At 37.8% G+C, this 21,210-nt stretch overlaps 1 protein-coding gene across 1 annotated transcript in view; it reads right to left on the bottom strand.

The window, feature by feature from the left end:
* Positions 1-21,210, bottom strand: part of MRPS28 (mitochondrial ribosomal protein S28) — a 112,456-nt gene that overhangs the window by 82,628 nt on the left and 8,618 nt on the right. The window contains exon 2 of the mRNA XM_024127018.3: positions 6,916-7,097. Coding sequence (XP_023982786.1) covers positions 6,916-7,097 — 182 coding nt within the window. The remainder of the gene's footprint in view (positions 1-6,915; positions 7,098-21,210) is intronic.

Below are 21,210 nucleotides of genomic sequence, written 5' to 3'. Positions count from 1 at the left end.
CCGCAACGGGAGAGGCCACGACAGTGAGAGGCCCGCATACTGCACAAAAAAAAAAAAAAAAAAAAAAAAAAAAAAAAGAATTGGCACCATCTCAAGTAGTATTTGAGATCCAATAATCCTATCTTATTTTTGCTACCGTTCCTACTGGAGGTGTTAAAGTCTCAACCGCGACAACTGCTCTTATCCAAGACACTCAGCACCTTGATTGGTTCAGCAAACACTTTTCTGATACATGACAACCCTTATCAAGGGCATCAGTGAACAGGCAGTCAACACAGGCAAGACCCTGACCTGATTACACTTCACTTATCAGGAAGTTAGTTATCTGGTGACACCAAGTCTCCACAAAACCCAATGAGAATTAAGCAGGGGAGTTTAGGAGCGGTCAAAATATATGTTGAAGTTCATGTACTAAAGTACATACACTTTACTTACATAAGAGGCAGTGAGGTCCTTACTCAAACTCTAGTTGTTCTTATTTTAAGCACAATTTTGGTGACCAATTTCTCAGGCATCAGATATGAGAGGAAAATTAGGAAGTCTAAGAAAGCTAAAAATGCAGACACAGATACAACAGTAGAAAAAGAAAGATGACACCCAAAGGTGAAACACAAAAACTACAGAACTGGAGGGTTATGTAGCTGAGAAACAATAATTCTATATATTTGAGTTGAGATACAATACAAGAATTAAAGTTTATAATTATGACCTTGGGTCATCAAAACAAAGACAAAAAACAGGTTAAACAACTTTAGGTCTAACAAGGTTCAAGAAAATAAATGACATATTTTATAAAACGAAATCAATTAAAAATTAAGTGTTATATGCATAAAGAGTCAACTTTCTACTATTTGTAAAATAAACTTTTTTGAAATATATCATTCCCAAATAACAAGAGGCATTCTGACTCTAAGCTACTAATCATCGTCAGACATTAACCAGTTCCTGTGACTACTGGTCTCACCACAATTATGATTCACATCCATTATGAAACAAAGCCTGGGCCCTCTGGTCATTAGCTTATTGGTGGTAATACTATTCAAATATACTATACCATGGACACCATAGCCCAGGATATTCGAACAGGCTACCTACCAATCTTTAACAGACCTCTATAGAGCTTCACCACCATACTGTTTTCAGGGGTCCTGGTATAAACCTGGTTCATATGTGAGGCTATTTTAGGATGTTTTTATGACACTTTAGTAGCTATATGTTGTAGGATTTAAGAGTAGCACAGTACAGTGAAAGAACATTCCTGGGTGATGGATACACACAGCCCTACGATTGAATCCCTGCTTTGTGAACTGTAATCGTATGGCTACACCACCTTATTTATGCTCAGAGACTCATTTTCTTCATTTGGAAAATGGGGAAAATATCTTCTACTTTCTATGCTTCTTGTGCAGAATAAATCAGACGATGTACATAAAGTGCCAACATAAGTTTTTAAAAAATTGGCTATTGGGATTATCAGACATAGAAAGGAAATGATCTTAATCCACACTAGGACAAATTTTGTGAAATTGTGTGCTGTATTAATAACACACACAAAAAAATGTCTAAAGGGAAAAGTGCTTTATATTTTTAAGTCACAGTAGAAGCCCTCTGACTCATAGGTTAGTTCATGGAAAAGTTGGTCAAAGTGAGGACTCATTAAAAAAGTATACACATATACTCTAAAGATATTAACTTAGCAATTAATGCAAATATTCTGACACAGAGCCAGGTTTTCTTGCTAAGTAAAGGCTCACTTACTGGAGCTCTGCACTGATCTCCTTAAATAAACAATACCTAGACTTCAATGTCTGCAATTGCCAGAGTCAGTCACTTTAAAGTAATGCAGGGACAGAAAAGACATTTGGAAAGCAATTCCTTCCAGATTTTTATGATTCCCGCCCCCCACCCCACATCTTTATGGTTTACTTGCTCAAACTAATTCAATAGCAATTTCATTTAAAAAAACTCTCCTTTATGGAGCCTTTCTAAAACATTAAAATTAGCTTGCATAAGAACAAAAACCCTTTCTGTGCTCATATTTATTAATTTATGCAATAATCAAATAAATTACCTAGCAATAATATAAATGGGTTTTGGAATAAACACAACTAGCTTTTGCTAAACACATACCTCAACTGAAAGAAGCAAAAGTGCCCAGTTATAGTAGATGACTACTAATTCCTAATTGTCTAAGTGCTGGTATGAGTCGATGGGTTTTATAAAAGAGAATCTTGATTAATTTAGCAAGTTAGTTAATTCAATGACAACTGCCAAAGAAATTAATACCACCGTCACTATGGTTTGTCATAATTTGACTTCTGATTCCAAGTCATAAATTGATATTTAAAAACATATAGGGCTTCCCTGGTGGCGCAGTGGTTGAGAGTCCGCCTGCCGATGCAGGGAATGAGAGTCCCCCTGCCGATGCAGGGAACACGGGTTCGTGCCCCGGTCCGGGAGGATCCCACATGCCGCGGAGTGGCTGGGCCCGTGAGCCATGGCCGCTGGGCCTGCGCGTCCAGAGCCTGTGCTCTGCGACGGGAGAGGCCACGGCAGTGAGAGGCCCGCGTACCACAAAAAAATAAAAAATAAAAAAAAATAAAAATAAAAACATATAATGGTTAAAACTTTTGAGGTTGGTACTGTAAGAGTTAGGTCCCATCCACACCTCCAAAATTTCTGAATGTAATTATAGTATTTCTATTTTGCAACTCACTCAAAGTAGATCACAATACTACCTTTCATGCTTAAATACTATAGTTTATATTCTAACTGTTACGATTAATATAACATCTTTTTAGACTTAATTTTTCTTTTAAAAGTGTTTTTCAAACTTTTTTTTTGTGTTGCAAATAATCACCACCACTCCCCCCCAAGACCTTAAACAAAACACTCCCAGAGGGCTTCCCTGGTGGCACAGTGGTTGAGAATCTGCCTGCTAATGCAGGGGACACGGGTTCGAGCCCTGGTCTGGGAGGATCCCACATGCCGCAGAGCAACTAGGCCCGTGAGCCACAACTACTGAGCCTGCGCGTCTAGAGCCTATGCTCTGCAACAAGAGAGGCCGCGATAGTGAGAGGCCCACGCACCACGATGAAGAGTGGCCCCCGCTTGCCACAACTAGAGAAAGCCCTCGCACAGAAACGAAGACCCAACACAGCAAGAATAAATTAATTAATAAACTCCTACCCCCAACATCTTCTTAAAAAAAACAAAAACAAAAACAAAACACTCCCAGAACTGTAACATATAAAACAATGAATGCAGAGCTGCTCTGAAATAGGGCCTAACTCCCCTCTCTACTCCCAGGGCAATCTCTGAAGCCCTTCTGCATAACTCTATAGCTTCTTAGGTCAAAGACTAAAAACTTGGTTCTTTTAAACAATAATCAAAAATATTAAAACAAAAAAGTTACAGAACTTATTAAAAGGCTGTAACTTAGCTAATTAGAATATTCAGTTAACCAAAACAATTTAGGATTCTTATCAGTTGTTTATCACCTTTTTTAAAAAGAAGCAATCTGGTGGCATTTTAGACTTTTAGCAATGGAAGTAGAGGTCAAAGGCCTCCTCTGACTACTGTTATCTTCTACTCGCCAGACATCCTGTCACCATATTACCCCTTCTTACTCATTTAATTATCAATTTCTAAAATTGATTTGTGCACTAGTTTACTATCTGTTCCTCATTCCCCCAATTGACTAAGTTCCCCTAACTTCATGAGAGCAGAGAGCTAGTCTGTCTTCTTTACCAGCCCTTACAACAGTGCCTGCCAAATTGAAGAGGTCCAGTAAGCGTTTGTTGAATAAATGAATGAATGAATGAACGAATGAACGAACGAACAAACAAATCAACTCCTGCACCAGTATGGCTCCTCTCTTTTCATGATCCGCAATCATGAATATATTGATTTTGTGAGTGCTTTGGAAGTTTAAGTGGGAATTCCTGGTGACAGTGATTGGAATACTGGGCAGGTAGATGGAAGCAGTAAAGGTAACTATGGCAGATAACTACAGAAAAAAGAGATACAGGCATTTAATTCTCCTAAGGGAAAAAAAAAAAGACTCTAATACAGTGACTGCCCCCCAGACTAGAGAATTTATTTGCAAAATTATTATGAGCCACCGCTCTCCCCCCACAAACACTTCTGTTAAATAGACTGCTTCACTGGTAGGAGAGTACATGTGGAGATGGGGGTTTCAACCATATAGTAATTTCTGTTACTAGGATGTGTGCTTATGTGGTATGTGCATAGTTTTCAATGAACAGTTAATTTAATTTTTCAATTCATTAAACTGAAATTTAATTAAATTAATTAAAATTAATTTAAGTAATGTTGCAACAGATTCCAGTATTTAACCATTTAGAGCTATATTATACATAAAATAAATTCAAATCATATTATAGAACTGATTAGAGAAATATCTAGTCAAAAATACTGATATTTAAAACTCTGTGATCTAGTTAATAAGGCATAAGAATCAAATCAGAAATTCTAGACACCTAAAGCATTCTGAAATTTTATGCTCAAGAATATAACATAAAATGGGGGAAAAAACTTTAGATAAAAGAATATCCACAGGCTTCCCTGGTGGCGCAGTGGTTGCACGTCCCCCTGCCGATGCAGGGGAACCGGGTTCGCGCCCCGGTCTGGGAGGATCCCACATGCCGCGGAGCGGCTGGGCCCGTGAGCCACGGCCACTGAGCCTGCGCGTCCGGAGCCTGTGCTCCGCAACGGGAGAGGCCACAGCAGAGGAAGGCCCGCATACCACAAAAAAAAAAAAAAAAAAAGAATATCCACAAAGAAATAAATATCCATGAAAGAAATATCCCAAACAAAATTCCATCCACAAATATAAAGAAATATGTATATCACTGGCATTTGCAATTTATAATAAATTTGACGGAGCAGGTGAAATACCCATAATTCAGCAGAGTTATATGTAAAATACATCTTTTTATAAAGCTAATACCGGATGTTCTGGCTGCATGTTAGGTCAGCTTGTAAGAATAAGGATGGCCACTGCAACTGGGTGGCACCCATGGTAGCATGATGTAAAGCTTATCAATTGTAGGGAAGAGAGGAGAGGATTACTTTATATAAAACAAAGCAGTACTTCATTTTCAAATTACTGATATATTTTCTATTAATGAAAAATGACCTGCTACAGCTCCTGCTGACAGTATGAAAGAGTTTAGGTTGCCTCTCTTGAAGGATAATTTTAGGACCACATATCTTCACAACTTGCCTGGTGCAAAAACCCTCAATAGAAATTCTTGGGGGATGTTATCATTAGGTCACAAAAACCCTAAATCATCAGGATTTAAAGAATAATAATAGTAGCATCTGTTTACTATATACCAATCACTGTTCTAAATCTTTACATGCATTATCTAATTTAATCCCTTCAATACCCCATTACACAATAGATATAGATTGCAGTATTAAAATATAGATGGACAGACACGTCTTACTTTGAAATTTCTTTAGGTTTTACTATTTCTGACTAAGTTTGTATGTTATTTGATATACCAGGGCAAGTCAAGACCTAGCCATTACCTCTCATGCCACGTAGCACACAACCCATTTTCTCTTCCAGGTATCACCTGGTTTGCATCATTCACCTTGCTAAGACACTGTTTAGCTTCTGACTACCTGCAGTAGAGGTGTGCTGGAGCCAGACTCCACCAGCTTGTGAAAGCTGACTGTGCACTCATATTTCCAACTCCACATTCAATGACATCACACAGGTAACTTAACATTGGCCGTGGTGGAACTATTTCATACCACAGAAATCGGCAAATCAAGGCCTTTTATTTATTGGAGAGCTGGCTGTTAAGTATCTACTCACATATCACTGATCTGAGAACATGTGTGTTCAGTTGAGTTTGTCAGGTCCTATTCAGATTCAGGTAGAAGGAGCTCCTGTCTCCTAACTGGATGAGCCCAGTTATCAAGAAGACCTTTAGGTATCCAGAGCTCTCGGGAAAGAGGCAACCCATTCTTGTAACTGCTCCCTTAGAACTAGAGTAGACTCTTTCTTTACTTATATCTATGGTCTGACTCATTCTTAAACATCACAAACTTCTTAATCACTGTAATTCATCTTATCTAAGATGCCACTGATTATGAGTCACCATAATTTATGTACTATTAAGAATTTTTAAATAGCCAATTAAATTGCATCAACTATAAGATGCATCCTGGTGTCAGAAATATTAAAATCTAAAAAAACGTGTACATTAAAAATTGGTGGAAAAAATTCATTTCTATCTTGATGACTATTGTTTTCCAATCTCAGAGTCTTAGTTCCACCTCTCTTTTCACTCTTTATATTCTACTCCCAGTTCTCCCGCCTTAGTGGTTTTCATAAGGCATATTTATATTCACAATTATCTTTATCTACACAGACTATAAACAGAATGAATTCTGTTCAGGAAAAATTATAATCCAGAGAGCAGATGCAAAATAGTAAGAAAAGAAAATGATAAAGCATCAGAATTTGCTAAAGTAAGAGAAAGGAACATGAAGAAACAGAAAGCAGAGGTTTCTCTGAGAAGCAGATGGAGACTGTGGAAAAGAAGAGGCAAAACTGTTACACGTAAAATGGCCTGAGCAGCATGTATTATTCCAAAGCTGGTTTTAATTTTATGGCATGAAATGGTTTATTATCAGTATGGACATTCAGATATTCCCCCAAACTGCTCTCACTGCTTTGAGAAGACATGGATCTGGCCTAACTTGACTAATATGACATGACATGAACTTGGCCTAACTTGACTAACTAGCATGATGAAGAGAAATAAACATGTTTTCTGTCTTTTCAAAAAATCACCAATTAAAGTCCAGTAATACTTTTGAGGTACTTCAACTTTTATGCACATGCTTAAAGCACTTAGAAATGATTCTACTTACTCTCCATCCACTTCCGGTCTTTTACATACACAAGGAAACTTGCCACCAAAATCTATATAAAGATCATTCTCCACAATATGAAAGATTCGTCCAATGACTAGTTTATCCTTTGCAGGTCCCATCTGTGTAAGAGGAGAATGTCTCAGCATAGACGCGAAGGATTCCACATCTTTTGGAGACCCCTAAATATGAAAAGAGATATTTATATGCATATAATTCAATGCTAAGGTATAATATGGTAGGTACAGTAATGTCTTATAGGGGAAATTTGTAAAAGTCAATTTGCTGTATATTTACATTTTGTAGCAATAATAAAAATACTGAAATGGAATTTTGCTTTAAAAAGACTGGGACGCTCTTCAACTTCCTTTTCCTTCCTTTCCTTCTTGAAGAGGAGCCAGGGAAAAGCAGGCATCTGTGCTTGGTGGGGGATGGCGCAGATGTGGTGGCCCAGGGTGGAATCTGGAATGTGAGCGGGGATAAGGAGCCCCCTTAGACAAAGCCTCAGGCCTGGGGCAAGGAGGGGGTAGGGAGGCGAGTGTGCGAGAAGGGCATCCAAGAAGGCAATTGGCTTCATTCCTAGTACTGACCATCTGCAAAAAAAAAAAATGCCTTCGAATATTGGTTTAATGAAAGTGACTATGCTTTAATACAAATTTAAGTGAGCATTAAGATAAAAATGATTAAGGGTCCTTTAATTAGCAGTCTGAACACGAGCTCTTGTTATGTAATATTTTCAAATGACTTGACTTTATCATTTTAATGTTGTATTTTAACATTATAATTTTCTTCTTTTTACTAAAGTAAAATTTTAAAGGAAAGACAGCTTTAATTGTTTTGTGCTACTCACTTTCTAGGAGTCGTTTGATGTACTGAATTTACTTGAGGTAGGGCTGAACATATAATGCAAGCCGATTACTTTTTTTTTTAACTTACCAAAATTTTTTCCAAACACATGCTTTTTCAGAAATCCACGAATGCAGATTTGTGCCTTCTACTCATCTTTAATTTGTGTGTGGTGTGGTGTGTGCACACTTCGGTTCAAACTAAGGGAAGCTGAGTTTCTGTTTGTGAGAGCTCATCACAGAAGAATATTAACAATCTGATCTGCCTACGTATATCCTGTATCTGGAATGAATTTTACATTTGTTATTTAAGGGAGAATTACTAAGAGTTTGATAATACACTTACTTTAAAAACTACAAAACCATATTTATGACAATGTTAATGCATGGGATACTCCAAGGATTACAAAATAATCAAAGGCCCAGCCAGGAGCTTACAAAGCAGAAGAATACATGCCAAACTAAAAATATAGCCACTACTCAGCTCTAGCTGCAGTTGCAATTCAAGTTCAGTGTTGCCACATCTTTCGATTTTCCAAGTCAGAAATCCATGTATTAATGTAAAATTTCCAATTTTAAGTGTCTATACATTGAAAAAAAGTCTTTCATTTTATAAATCAGAGCACATTTTGACCTATGAACCAAAAGTTTATGACCTCTGCTTCAAGAAAAAGAAAGTCAAATCATCTGACAGATGCCAAGTCCCTTAGATGCTGGAGGGAGGGTATGGTGATAGATTTGTTTCAGTGGGTTGAAACCCAATGGGAAGGAATCCTTAGCACATAAGGGTTGATCTAAACCAAAGACAAGTCAGTAGACCCAGATGCCAAATAAAGCTGAAAAGGTAGCCAGGAGTATTACACTTTGAGCCATAATACTAGTTTTCCGATTCCACACAGTAAAATATTTAATTCCTTAAACAAGCACCTTGAAAACAGTTCTTCTGCAGACAGCCAAGCGTGAAACACATCTTATAGGCTCAACACAGAAACTGCTGTGAATTGTCCTCTTGATGCAAAGAGAGTAATACGAAGTACGCTGTCAGAGACAAGTGCAGCCACTATAACCCTCTGCTGAGAACCACTACACCATCCAGAGCAGCTGGGAAGAGCACTGTTCCAGGCAAGACCAGACAGGTTATCAGCTTGGGGGTCTCATTCTGCTTACCATCTGGGAAGGTCCTTCTCATTTTTCCCTATAACCTGCTTTCCCATTACTCCACTTCTGTGGTTGATATCTATTCTTCTTCTTCATCTGTTTTTTTTGCGGGGTGACGGGGGGGAGGTAGACTTTCAATTAAAGCCATGGTGTCATTAAAACAGCAGAAGATGAGAGGACGATACAATAGTAGATCTAATACTTGAATATTTATTGAAGATAATTCAGCCATCACTAGGGCCTCTTCCTAAAACAACAATCTCCTTTACAACTGTGAAGGGCTAAGATTAGTATGATAGTAAATGGTATTTCCCTTTAGGTTTTAGAAAATAGAGTGTTCTTGACTATTTAATAAGATCTCTTGAGATTTTTAGTAAATGTGTTGTGAAATATTTACTACATTATCAACTTTATAAAATTATGAATAATTATTTTTAAAGGAAATTTTAAAATCAAGTAAAATAGAATGCTATTGCTTTTTGTTCCATTATTTTTGCCTTCACTTTGTTGTATTTTACAATGGAAGTCAATGTGTTTTCAGTGAGTGAAATGATTTTACCACAACTATAAGACAGCTTGATCAATACCTGCATTTGCTTTTAAATTGTATGCTTGCTATACTTTTTTGGAAACGATAACAAATAATTAGACAAAGCCCTCCTTCAAAAAACAGGGTCTAGAATCATCTCTGAATTCCTCACTTGTCAAATGGCTTCTAAAAATAATAAATGTAGCACAATCCATGATGACAACCAACACTGTTAGCTCCTCTCATGCTGTTGCAGACTGCAAAGACTCCAGCCACACTGTCACCTTCTGGGTGTATCATAGACCTCAGTGTCTAATCCTGGTTATGGAAAATGTTGCTACAAAGTTCATTCATAAAGTTGTCATAGGTAAAGCAGGTGCCTTAGGGTTGACTGATTCCTTTAAGAATTGGTCGTAAATCACAGATTTCCTAAATATTCCTGTTACTCTGCTGTACTGTTTTTTCCCTTTGAAGCCTGAAAGTTGAATAGCACTGCCCAGATAGAACAGGGGAAGGTAAATGAATTACAGATATAGGGAATAGTTCCACTTTCATTCATTCGTTCATCAAATATGTGTTGAATACTGAGTGCCTGTCATGTACCCCAGACTCCGTTCTAGCCTTGATATGAAAATATATGAAACAGTTAAACAAACGTGACAAGACACTGGGGTCCAAAAATTGCTGAAAACAATTGCTACCCTCATTCAGGTTGTAAAGAGTCCTATACCAAATGCTAAGTGGGTTAGACATTATCCTATAAGCAGTGGGAAATCAAAAGAAGTTTCTCATTAATGGGGTGACAGTACTTGTTCTTTGTTTTTAAAAAAAAATACTTTGGCAGCAGTATGCAAAATGGACCAGAGAAAGGGGGGAAAAAATGGAAAGGGGGCAAACTGTTGAGAAGCTCCTCCAGTAACTAGGACAGAGATGATAAAGGGCCTACACTGAAGCAGTGGTCATAGGAATATAGAAGAAGGGATACAGAGCTATTTACCAAATAGTACAGCAAAGACTTGATACCCAATTGGCTGTAGAAAGCAAGGGAAAAGGGGAGCCACTGACGAGGTGGGAGAGCAGTGCAGCAGAAGTAAGAGAGTAAGTTAGTTTCACACTTATTAGGTTTCTGATACCCATAAAATTTTAGGGAACACTGTCTATCTGGTAGGTAGTTAAAAATAATAGTGCACTTTTTTTTTTTTTGCCACACCACACGACGTGTGGGATCTCAGTTCCCCGACCAGGTATTGAACCCAGGCCACAGTAGTGAAAGCACCAAATCCTAACCACTAGACCACCAGGGAACTCCCACGGTGCACATATTCATATACATACTTACATAAATTTACACATATGTTTACAGTAATATTATATAGATACAAATTCCTCAAAAGAAATATATCAAATGCTAACTGTAAAAATTTACATATAGAACTTTTTTCTTTATATCATTTATATTAGAAAATCTAGAACACAAAGAATATGTAGTACTTGAAATTTTTTAATATATAAAGCCTACGTACATATGTATGTATGTATAAAACTATCATGTAGGGACTTCCTTGGTGGCACAGTGGTTAAGAATCCACGTGCCAATGCAGGGGACACGAGTCCGAGCCCTGGTCCGGGAAGATCCCACGTGCCGCGGAGCAACTAAGCCCGTGCGCCACAACTACTGAGCCTGCACTCTAGAGCCTGAGAGCCACAACTACTGAAGCCCACGTGCCTAGAGCCCGTGCTCCGCAACGAGAAGCCCCCGCTCGCCGCAACTAGAGAAAGACCATGCACAGCAACAAAGACCCAACACAGCCAAAAATAAGTTAATTAATTTTTAAAAAAAGAAATAAACTTAAAAAAACCATAATGCATGTGAAGACATTTAATACACAGCTTGGAATCAGAGGCTACTAGCACTAAAGGAAACACAAGATATCAGCAAGTCCAACCACCTCATTTCACACATGATCACCATACCTGCTCCTCACAGCCACATGATAGGCTGAACAGTGATTTCAATACAATTGCCTCAAAAGGTGGAAAGTAGAGAGAAACATTATCTTAAAACTTAAAAGTAAGGACACAGTACAGTAGAATAACAGAAATACTTAGGAAATCTGGGTTCTATGACCAACTCAGCCACTAAATAACTAAAAAGTCTTGAGTAGTAAGTCTTATAACCTCTAGATCTGTCTTCTCATTTGTAAATGAAAAGACTGGATACCTACCAAGTTGAGAAGTAGGAATTCCTAAATATTCTAAAATACAAAAATGGTTTTTTAAAGTAATAAACTATTAAAAAGGAAAGACAAATCCTACCCAGTCCCTTTTTAAAAATAAACAATAAGAAAAATAATGAAACACTATATGTACTTTACTTCATATTAGTTAGCAAGAAAAACATTTCATCATGTGTCTTCTCTGACAAGTAACTTAAAAATGACTCCCTTCTATATACAGATTGCCAACAAACACATGAAAGGATGCTCAACATCACTAATCATTAGAGAAATGTAAATCAAAACTACAGTGAGGGGGCTTCCCTGGTGGCACAGTGGTTAAGAAGCTGCCTGCCAATGCAGGAGACACTGGTTCGAGCCCTGGTCCAGGAAGATCCCACATGCCGCGGATCAACTAAGCCCGTGCACCGCAACTACTGAGCCTGTGCTCCGCAGCAAGAGAAGCCACCGCAATGAGAAGCCCACGCACCACAACGAAGAGTAGCCCCGGCTCTCCACAGCTAGAGAAAGCCCACGCACAGCAACAAAGGCCCAATGCAGCCAAAAATAAATAAAAATAAAATAAATTTATTTAAAAAAAAACTACAACGAGGTATCACCTCACACCAGTCAGAATGGCCATCATCAAAAAATCTAGAAACAATAAATGCTGGAGAGGGTGTGGAGAAAAGGGAAGCCTCTTGCACTGTTGGTGGGAATGTAAATTGATACAGCCACTATGGAGAACAGTATGGAGGTTCCTTAAATAACTAAAAATAGAACTACCAAATGATCCAGCAATCCCACTACTGGGCATATACCCTGAGAAAACCATAATTCAAAAAGAGTCATGTGCCACAATGTTCACTACAGCTCTATATACAATAGCCAGGACATGGAAGCAACCTATGTGTCCATCAATAGATGAATGGATAAAGAAGATGTGGCACATATATACAATGGAATATTACTCCGCCATAAAAAGAAACGAAATCGAGTTATTTGTAGTGAGGTGGATGGACCCAGAGTCTGTCATACAGAATGAAGTAAGTCAGAAAGAGAAAAACAAATACCATATGCTAATACATATATACGGAATCTAAAAAAAAAAAAAAGTTCTGAAGAACCTAGGGGCAGGACAGGAATAAAGACGCAGACGTAGAGAATGGACTTGAGGACATGGGGAGGGGGAAAGGTAAGCTGGAATGAAGTGAGAGAGTGGCATGGACATATATACACTACCAAATGTAAAATCGATAGCTAGTGGGAAGCAGCCGCATAGCACAGGGAGATCAGCTCGGTGCTTTGTGACCACCTAGAGGGGTGGGAGGGAGGTGCAAGAGGGAGGAGATATGGGGATATATGTATATGTATAGCTGATTCACTTCATCATAAAGCAGAAACTAACACACCATAATAAAGCAATTATACTTCAATAAAGATGTTAAAAAAAAAGATACCAGAATGAAATAAATGTTTATGAAAAGACTCCCTTCTATTAACTGTGCTGCAACAACTTCAGTTTCCTCAACCCTAACCAGTAAATGTTATGCTCATAACAATGCTCTTTTAGTAAAAATTAATGGATTAGTGGTTCAAGATGGCAGAGTGAGTACTTATATTTCTCTCTCTCCCTCCTGATATTCCATTCAATGATGGTAAAAGAATGAACGAAAAAATTACAAACCCTCAGTATTAAAGAGAAGAAAATGGAGACAAAAAGTATATAAGAGATTTCAACAACTTTTTAGTGGACTGAAAACATGTAGAAGGGTGGTAACTAGTGAAGCAGAGTGAAGGAAACTGCAGCTAAAAACACATGCAGTATGAAAATAAGTCAATCTATTCTGAAGAATCCCATAAAGGTGCTGGACTCAATCAGGCCAGGAATTATAGAAAGTTGGAATGAGAAGAGAGGCTGAAAACAAAGGGAATAATTAAAAGAATACAGGCAGGGAAGGCAATTTTCTGTCAAACACAGAACACCTGGCAGAAAGGCCAAGTGCACAATACCTAATATACAGGGCATTTATTGCCCTGGCAAAATAAATACAACAAACTTTTTTTCTCTTCTCTAAAAAACATAATAATAACTGAATAAATTGTCTAGAGAAATAAGTTAGGAGGGTTGGTTATGCAGCAATACGTAACTTAGCCCATCAGGAAAGAAAAGAATCGAAATGACAGGTCTTTGGCAAGGTACGAGCAATTAGTAAGGCCTGGAGTAGGAGGGCGGGCTCCTAAACGCTCTGAAGTCAGACCACATGGTTCAGGTCCTGGCGATACCACTTACCAGCTCTGTGGTTGGGGCAATGCACTTAGACTCTCTATGCTGCTGTTTACTCACCTATAAAATGGGGTTAATAATTATACCTATTTTACAGGGTTGTTGTGAGGATTAAATAAACACATGACTATATGTGAAGCTCTCAAACTGTGCCTCTGACACGGCAAACACCTCCTAAAATGTAGCTTTAAACAAAAAATTAATCAATTTCTTATAGACCCAGTCACCATCAAGTTTTATGGATAATCCTAGTAGTTTTCAAACAGAACAATTTTGCCTGCCCTCCCTCTCCCCACCCCCCAAATCCCCCCTCTGCCCCGGGGACATTTGGCAATGCCTGAAGACATGTTTGATTCCCATGACTGGGGATGTTACTGGAATGCACTGGGTAGGGGGCGGGGATGCTGTTAAACACCCTACAATGCACACGGCAGCCCCCACAGCAAAGAATTATCTGGTCCGAAGTGTCACCAGTGCCAAGACTGAAAAACCCTGCACTCAGCAGACCCAGGAGCACACGGCAGGCCAGGTATAGGAGCAATGCCAGTTGCATTTAGGGAGATCTAGGATGGAAGGCAAGACAAAAGATTAAGGGAGTGAGATCCTAAGATAGAACGGCTGCCAAGTAGTTCCAGACTGAGTATGAAGAAAGGTAAACCCAGAAAAAAAGTTTATAGACTGGTAGATAAAGGTGGGATTCAGGAAATAGAGAAGGTGAAGAGGGTAAAACTGTGGCCCAAGAGGGCTCAGGAGTTTGAGAACTTGAAGATATCGTTCCAAGTGATAATGAATTTGTATACATACAAATCATGGTATATCTGCAAGTAAAAGAAAGTAGAAATGAAGGTCTAAGAATATGATACTTAGAATACGATGTGCATCTGTTGCCCAAGTGTTAGTAAAGTCATCGATGTACATGCTGAAGTCCATAAAGATGGCAAGTAAGAAGGGGAAAAGAGAAAAGCTGTGAGTCAAATGCTGAAGAAAAAAACTCAAAGAATTGAGAAGATTTCTACCAAGGAATCTTTCCTTAAATATTTCTAACACAACAGTGGTCTGAAATGGTAGAGAAGCAAGAACCAGAATGACTCCTTTTCTTCTCAGACCCATCTGAGTAGTAGTATTATCAAGAGAAATCAAGGAAGAAAGCAAGAAACACTTGTGAGAAGCTTAAAGGGAGACTGTGCACAGAAAGATTTAGGAGACTTGGGACCAAGGAATACAAATCTAGAGAGCAGGCTGAAGGAAAGAAGGCAAGTAATATGAAAGAACAGTTATCTCCATGATAACCCAGAGAACAAACGAAGAAACTTCTGGAACTTCTAGTCATGGTTTTTTACTTCACCCTTTAAACTGTTGTATTTTGTGAATGCTTTAAAATGTATATAATAAATAGTACTGTAGTACATAAATCTTTTTAAAGTAAATATTGGGGCTTCCCTGGTGGCACAGTGGTTAAGAATCCACCTGACAATGCAAGGGACACGGGTTCGAGCCCTGGTCCGGGAAGATCCCACATGCCACAGAGCAACTAAGCCCGTGCACCACAGCTACTGGGCCTGCGCTCTAGAGCCCGCGAACCATAACTACTGAAGCTCGCATGCCACAACTACTGAAGCCCACGTGCCTAGAGCCCGTGCTCCGCAACAAGAGAAGCCACCGCAACGAGAAGCCTGCGTACCGCAACAAAGAGAGCCCCCGCTCCCTGCAACTACAGAAAGCCTGCACACAGCAACGAAGACCCAACAAAGCCAAAAATAAATAAATGAAATAAATAAATATTGGAACATATGTTCAAAACTTTCTTAATGAAGGGGCATTATCAAAAAAGTTTAGAAACCTTCATAATAGAGGTATATCATAGTAGCAGGAGAATAATTATGCCGGATAGGGAGAAATATAGTTACAAGAGGAGGCTGGATAACCAGAATGATTTGTATGATTTTGCTAATTTATATCAACAGAAACTGAGGATATACGTGGGAATAGATCCTAAGGATACTGGATCAGAGTGAGAGGAAGACAGTGTTGCCTTGAGCCAAATTTACCAATATAGGCTCACTAAGCAGGGATTCAGATACAATATATTAGCTTTTTTTTTTCTTAACATCTTTATTGGAGTATAATTGCTTTACACATATTCTCAAGTCCATTCTCTAGTAGGTCTGTGTCTTTATTCCCATCTTAACCCTAGGTTCTTCATGAATTGTTTTTTTTTCTTAGATTCCATATGTATTTGTTTCTATTTCTGACTTACTTCACTCTGTATGACAGACTCTAGGTCCATCCACCTAACTACAAATAACTCAACTTCATTTCCTTTTATGGCTGAGTAATATTCCATTGTATATATGTGCCACATCTTCTTTATCCATTCATCCGATGATGGACGCTTAGGTTGCTTCCATCTCCTGGCTATTGTAAATAGACCTGCAATGAACATTTTGGTATAGGACTCTTTTTTTTTTTTTTTTTTTGCTTTTATTGTTTCTAGATTTTTTGATGATAGCCATTCTGACCGGTGTGAGATGATCTCATTGTAGTTTTTATTTGCACTTCTCCAATGATTAATGATGTTGAGCATTCTTTCATGTGTTTGTTGCCAATCTGTATATCTTCTTTGGAGAAATGTCTATTTAGCTCTTCTGCCCATTTTTGGATTGGGTTGTTTGTTTTCTTGTTATTGAGCTGCATGAGCTGCTTGTAAATTTTGGAGATTAATCCTTTGTCCGTTGCTTCATTTGCAAATATTTTCTCCCATTCTGAGGGTTGTCTTTTGGTCTTGTTTATGGTTTGCTTTGCTGTGCAAAAGCTTTTAAGTTCCATTAGGTCCCATTTGTTTATTTTTGTTTTTATTTCCATTTCCCTAGGAGGTCAGTCAAAAAGGATCTTGCTGTGATTTATGTCAAAGAGAGTTCTGCCTATGTTTTCTTCTAAGAGTTTTATAGTGTCTGGCCTTACATTTAGGTCTTTAATCCATTTTGAGCTTATTTTTGTATGGTGTTAGGGAGTGTTCTAATCTCATAATTTTAAATGTACCTGTCCAGTTTTCCCAGCAACACTTATTGAAGAGGTTGTCTTTTCTCCACTGTATATTCTTGCCTCCTTTATCAAAGATAAGGTGACCATATGTGCATGGGTTTATCTCTGGGCTTTCTATCCTATTCCATTGATCTATATTTCTGTTTTTGTGCCAGTACCATACTGTCTTGATTACTGTAGCCTTGTAGTATAATCTGAAGTCAGGGAGCCTGATTCCTCCAGCTCCATTTTTCGTTCTCAAGATTGCTTTGGCTATTCGGGGTCTTTTGTGTTTCTATACAAATTGTGAAATTTTTTGTTCTAGTTCTGTGAAAAATGCCAGTGGTAGTTTGATAGGGATTGCATTGAACCTGTAGATTGCTTTGGGTAGTAAAGTCTTTTTCACACGTTGATTCTTCCAATCCAAGAACATGGTATATGGGTCCATCTACTTGTATCATCTTCAATTTCTTTCATCAATGTCTTATAATTTTCTGCATACAGGTCTTTCATCTCCTTAGGTAGGTTTATTCCTAGATATTTTATTCTTTTTGTTGCAATGGTAAATGGGAGTGTTTTCTTAATTTCACTTGCAGATTTTCATCATTAGTGTATAGGAATGCCAGAGATTTCTGTGCATTAATTTTGTATCCTGCTACTTTACCAAATTCATTGATTAGCTCTCGTAGTTTTCTGGTAGCATCTTTGGGATTCTCTACATATAGTATCATGTCATTTGCAAATAGTGACAGCTTTACTTCTTCTTTTCTGATTTGGATTCCTTTTATTTCTTTTTCTTCTCTGAAGTGATTTATGCACTACCAGTACAGTATTACAGTATTTTGTACTTATCTGTGTTTTTACTTTTTCATTGAGCTTTCATGTTGCTGTTTAGCTTCATTTTGTTTCAACTTGATTGACTCCCTTTAGCATTTCTTGTAAGGCAGGTCTAGTAGTGATAAACTCCCTCAACTTACGTATATATGAAAAGTCTTAATCTCGCCCTCATTTTTGAAGGACAGTTTTGGTAGATAAAATATTTTAGCTTGGCAGGGTTTGTTTGTGTTTTTGTTTTTCCTTTCAGCACTTTGAATATACCATCCTACTCCTTTCTGGCCTGGTAGGTTTTACTGAGGAAATTGCTGATAGTCATATGGGCTGTCTTCATCTGTTTGAGCTGCTATAACAGAACACCGTAGATTGGGTAGATTATAAACTACAAAAATTTATTTCTCACAATTGGGAGGTTGGGAAGTCTAAGATAAAACCAGAAGAAATGAAGGATGTCCCAGGGTTTTTTTTAATAAGGGCTCTAATGCCATCTATGAGTGTTTTACACTCATGACTTAATCACCTCCCAAAGGAGCCACCTCCCAATACTATCAAATTGGGAATTAGAATTTCAACATATGAATTGTGAGGTGACACAAACATTTAATCTATAGCATGGGGGTTCCCTCATATCTGAGAGTTGCTTTTTTCTTACTGCTTTCAAAATTATTTTTCTTTGACTTTTGACAATTTGCATATAATGTGTATTGATGTGGATTTCATTAGTTTCATCATATTTGGACATTATTACATAACTATTTCCTTTTGGTGATTGATTTTATTTACTTTCTTATTTCTTTAAAAATTTTTTAAATTTTTTATTATTATTTTTAATTGAAGTATAGTTGATTTAAAATGTCATGTTAGTTTTAGGTATACAGAACAGCAATTCAGTTATACATACATATATATGCATACACACACATACATAGATACAGAGATATATAGATATAGATTCTTTTTCCTTATAGGTTATTACAAAATATTGAGTATAGTTTCCTATGCTATACAGAAGGTCTTTCTTGGTTATCTATTTTAGTATACAGTAATGTGTATGTGTCAATCCCAACCTCCTAATTTATCCCTCCCCCTCTTTCCCCTTTGGTAACCATAGGTTTGTTTTTTTGTTCTTCTTTCTCTAGTTGCTTTAGGTGCAAAGTTAGGTTGTTTATACGAGATGTTTCCTGTTTCTTAAGGTAGGATTGTGTTGCTATAAACTTCCCTCTTAGAACTGCTTTTGCTGCATCCCATAGGTTTTGGGTCGTCGTGTCTCCATTGTCATTTGTTTCTAGGTATTTTTTTATCTCCTCTTTGATTTCTTCAGTGATCATTTCCTTATTAAGTAGTGTATTGTTTAGCCTCCATGTGTTTGTATTTTTTACAGATGTTTTCCTGTAACTGATATCTAGTCTCATAGAGTTGTGGTCGGTTTTATTCTTGATGAGTCTGGCTAATGGTTTATCAATTTTATTTATCTTCTCAAAGAACCAGCTTTTAGTTTTATTGATCTTTGCTATTGTTTCCTTCATTTCTTTTTCATTTATTTCTGATCTGATCTTTATGATTTCTTTCCTTCTGCTAAATTTGGGGTTTTTTTGTTCTTCTTTCTCTAGTTGCTTTAGGTGCAAAGTTAGGTTGTTTATACGAGATGTTTCCTGTTTCTTAAGGTGGGATTGTATTGCTATAAACTTCCCTCTTAGAACTGCTTTTGCTGCATCCCATAGGTTTTGGGTCGTCGTGTCTCCATTGTCATTTGTTTCTAAGTATTTTTTGATTTCCTCTTTGATTTCTTCAGTGATCACTTCGTTATTAAGTAGTGTATTGTTTAGTCTCCATGTGTTTGTATTTTTTACAGATCTTTTCCTGTAATTGATATCTAGTCTCATAGCGTTGTGGTCAGAATAGATACTTGATATGATTTCAATTTTCTTAAATTTGCCAAGGCTAGATTTGTGACCCAATATATGATCTATCCTGGAGAATGTTCCGTGAGCACTTGAGAAAAATGTGTATTCTTTTGTTTTTGGATGGAATGTCCTATAAATATCAATTAAGTCCATCTTGTGTAATGTATCATTTAAAGCTTGTGTTTCCTTATTTATTTTCATTTTGGATGATCTGTCCATTGGTGAAAGTGGGGTGTTAAAGTCCCCTACTATGATTGTGTTCCTGTCGATTTCCCCTTTCAGGGCTGTTAGTATTTGCCTTATGTATTGAGGTGCTCCTATGTTGGGTGCATAAATATTTACAATTGTTATATATTCTTCTTGGATCGATCCCTTGATCATTATGTAGTGTCCTTCTTTCTCTCTTGTAATAGTCTTTCTTTGCATTTAATTATTGATAGTTTGAGTAATGTGTGTCTTGGCGTGTTTCTCCTTGGATTTATCCTGTATGGGACTCTCTGCTTCCTGGACTTGATTAACTATTTCCTTTCCCATATTAGGGAAGTTTTCAACTATAATCTCTTCAAATATTTTCTCAGTCCCTTTCTTTTTCTCTTTTTTTTCTGGGACCCCTATAATTCGAATGTTAGTGCATTTAATGTTCCCAGAGTGTTTTTCAGGTAGACTGCCTATTTCCTCTTCATTTGTTAGGTCTGGTGGGTTTTTACCTTCCTCCTTCATCTGCTGTTTTTTTGTCTTGTCATTTTGGCTATCTTACTGTCTGGGGTCTCCTTTTTGCAGGCTGCAGGTCTGTAGTTCCCGTTGTTTTTGGTGTCTGTCCCCAGTGGCTAAAGTTGGTTCAGTGGGTTGTGTAGGCTTCCTGGTGGAGGGGACTAGTGCCTGTGTTCTGGTGGATGAGGCTGGATCTTGTCTTTCTGGTGGGCAGGTCCACGTCTGGTGGTGTGTTTTGGGGTGTCTGTGGCCTTATTATGATTTTAGGAAGCCTCTCTGCTAATGGGTGGGGTTGTGTTCCTGTCTTGCTATTTGTTTGGCATAAGGTGTCCAGCACTGTAGCTTGCTGGTCGTTGAGCGAAGCTGGGTCTTGGTGTTGAGATGGAGATCTCTGGGAGAATTTTGATGTTCGATATTACATGGAGCTGGGAGGTCTCCTGTGGACCCGTGTCCTGAAGTTGGCTCTCCCACCTCAGAGGCACAGCACTGACTCCTGGCTGGAGCACCAAGAGCCTGTCATCCACAAGGCTCAGAATAAAAGGGAGAAAAAGTAGAAAGAAAGAGGATAAAATAAAATAAAGATAAAATAAAATAAAGTTATTAAAATAAAAAATAATTATTAAGAAAAAAAATTTTTTTAAGTAAAAAACAAACAAAGAAAATAAAAACGGACAGACAGAACCCTAGGACAAATGGTGAAAGCAAAGTTATACAGACAAAATCTCACACAGAAGCATACACATACACACTCACAAAAAGAGGAAAAGGGGAAAAAAATAATATATCTTGC

This window comes from Physeter macrocephalus, chromosome 15, assembly GCF_002837175.3.
Source record: "Physeter macrocephalus isolate SW-GA chromosome 15, ASM283717v5, whole genome shotgun sequence".
Classification (NCBI taxonomy): Eukaryota; Metazoa; Chordata; class Mammalia; order Artiodactyla; family Physeteridae; genus Physeter; species Physeter macrocephalus.
Note: the sequence above shows the minus strand (reverse complement) of the source record. Positions and strands in the feature narration are given on the sequence as shown.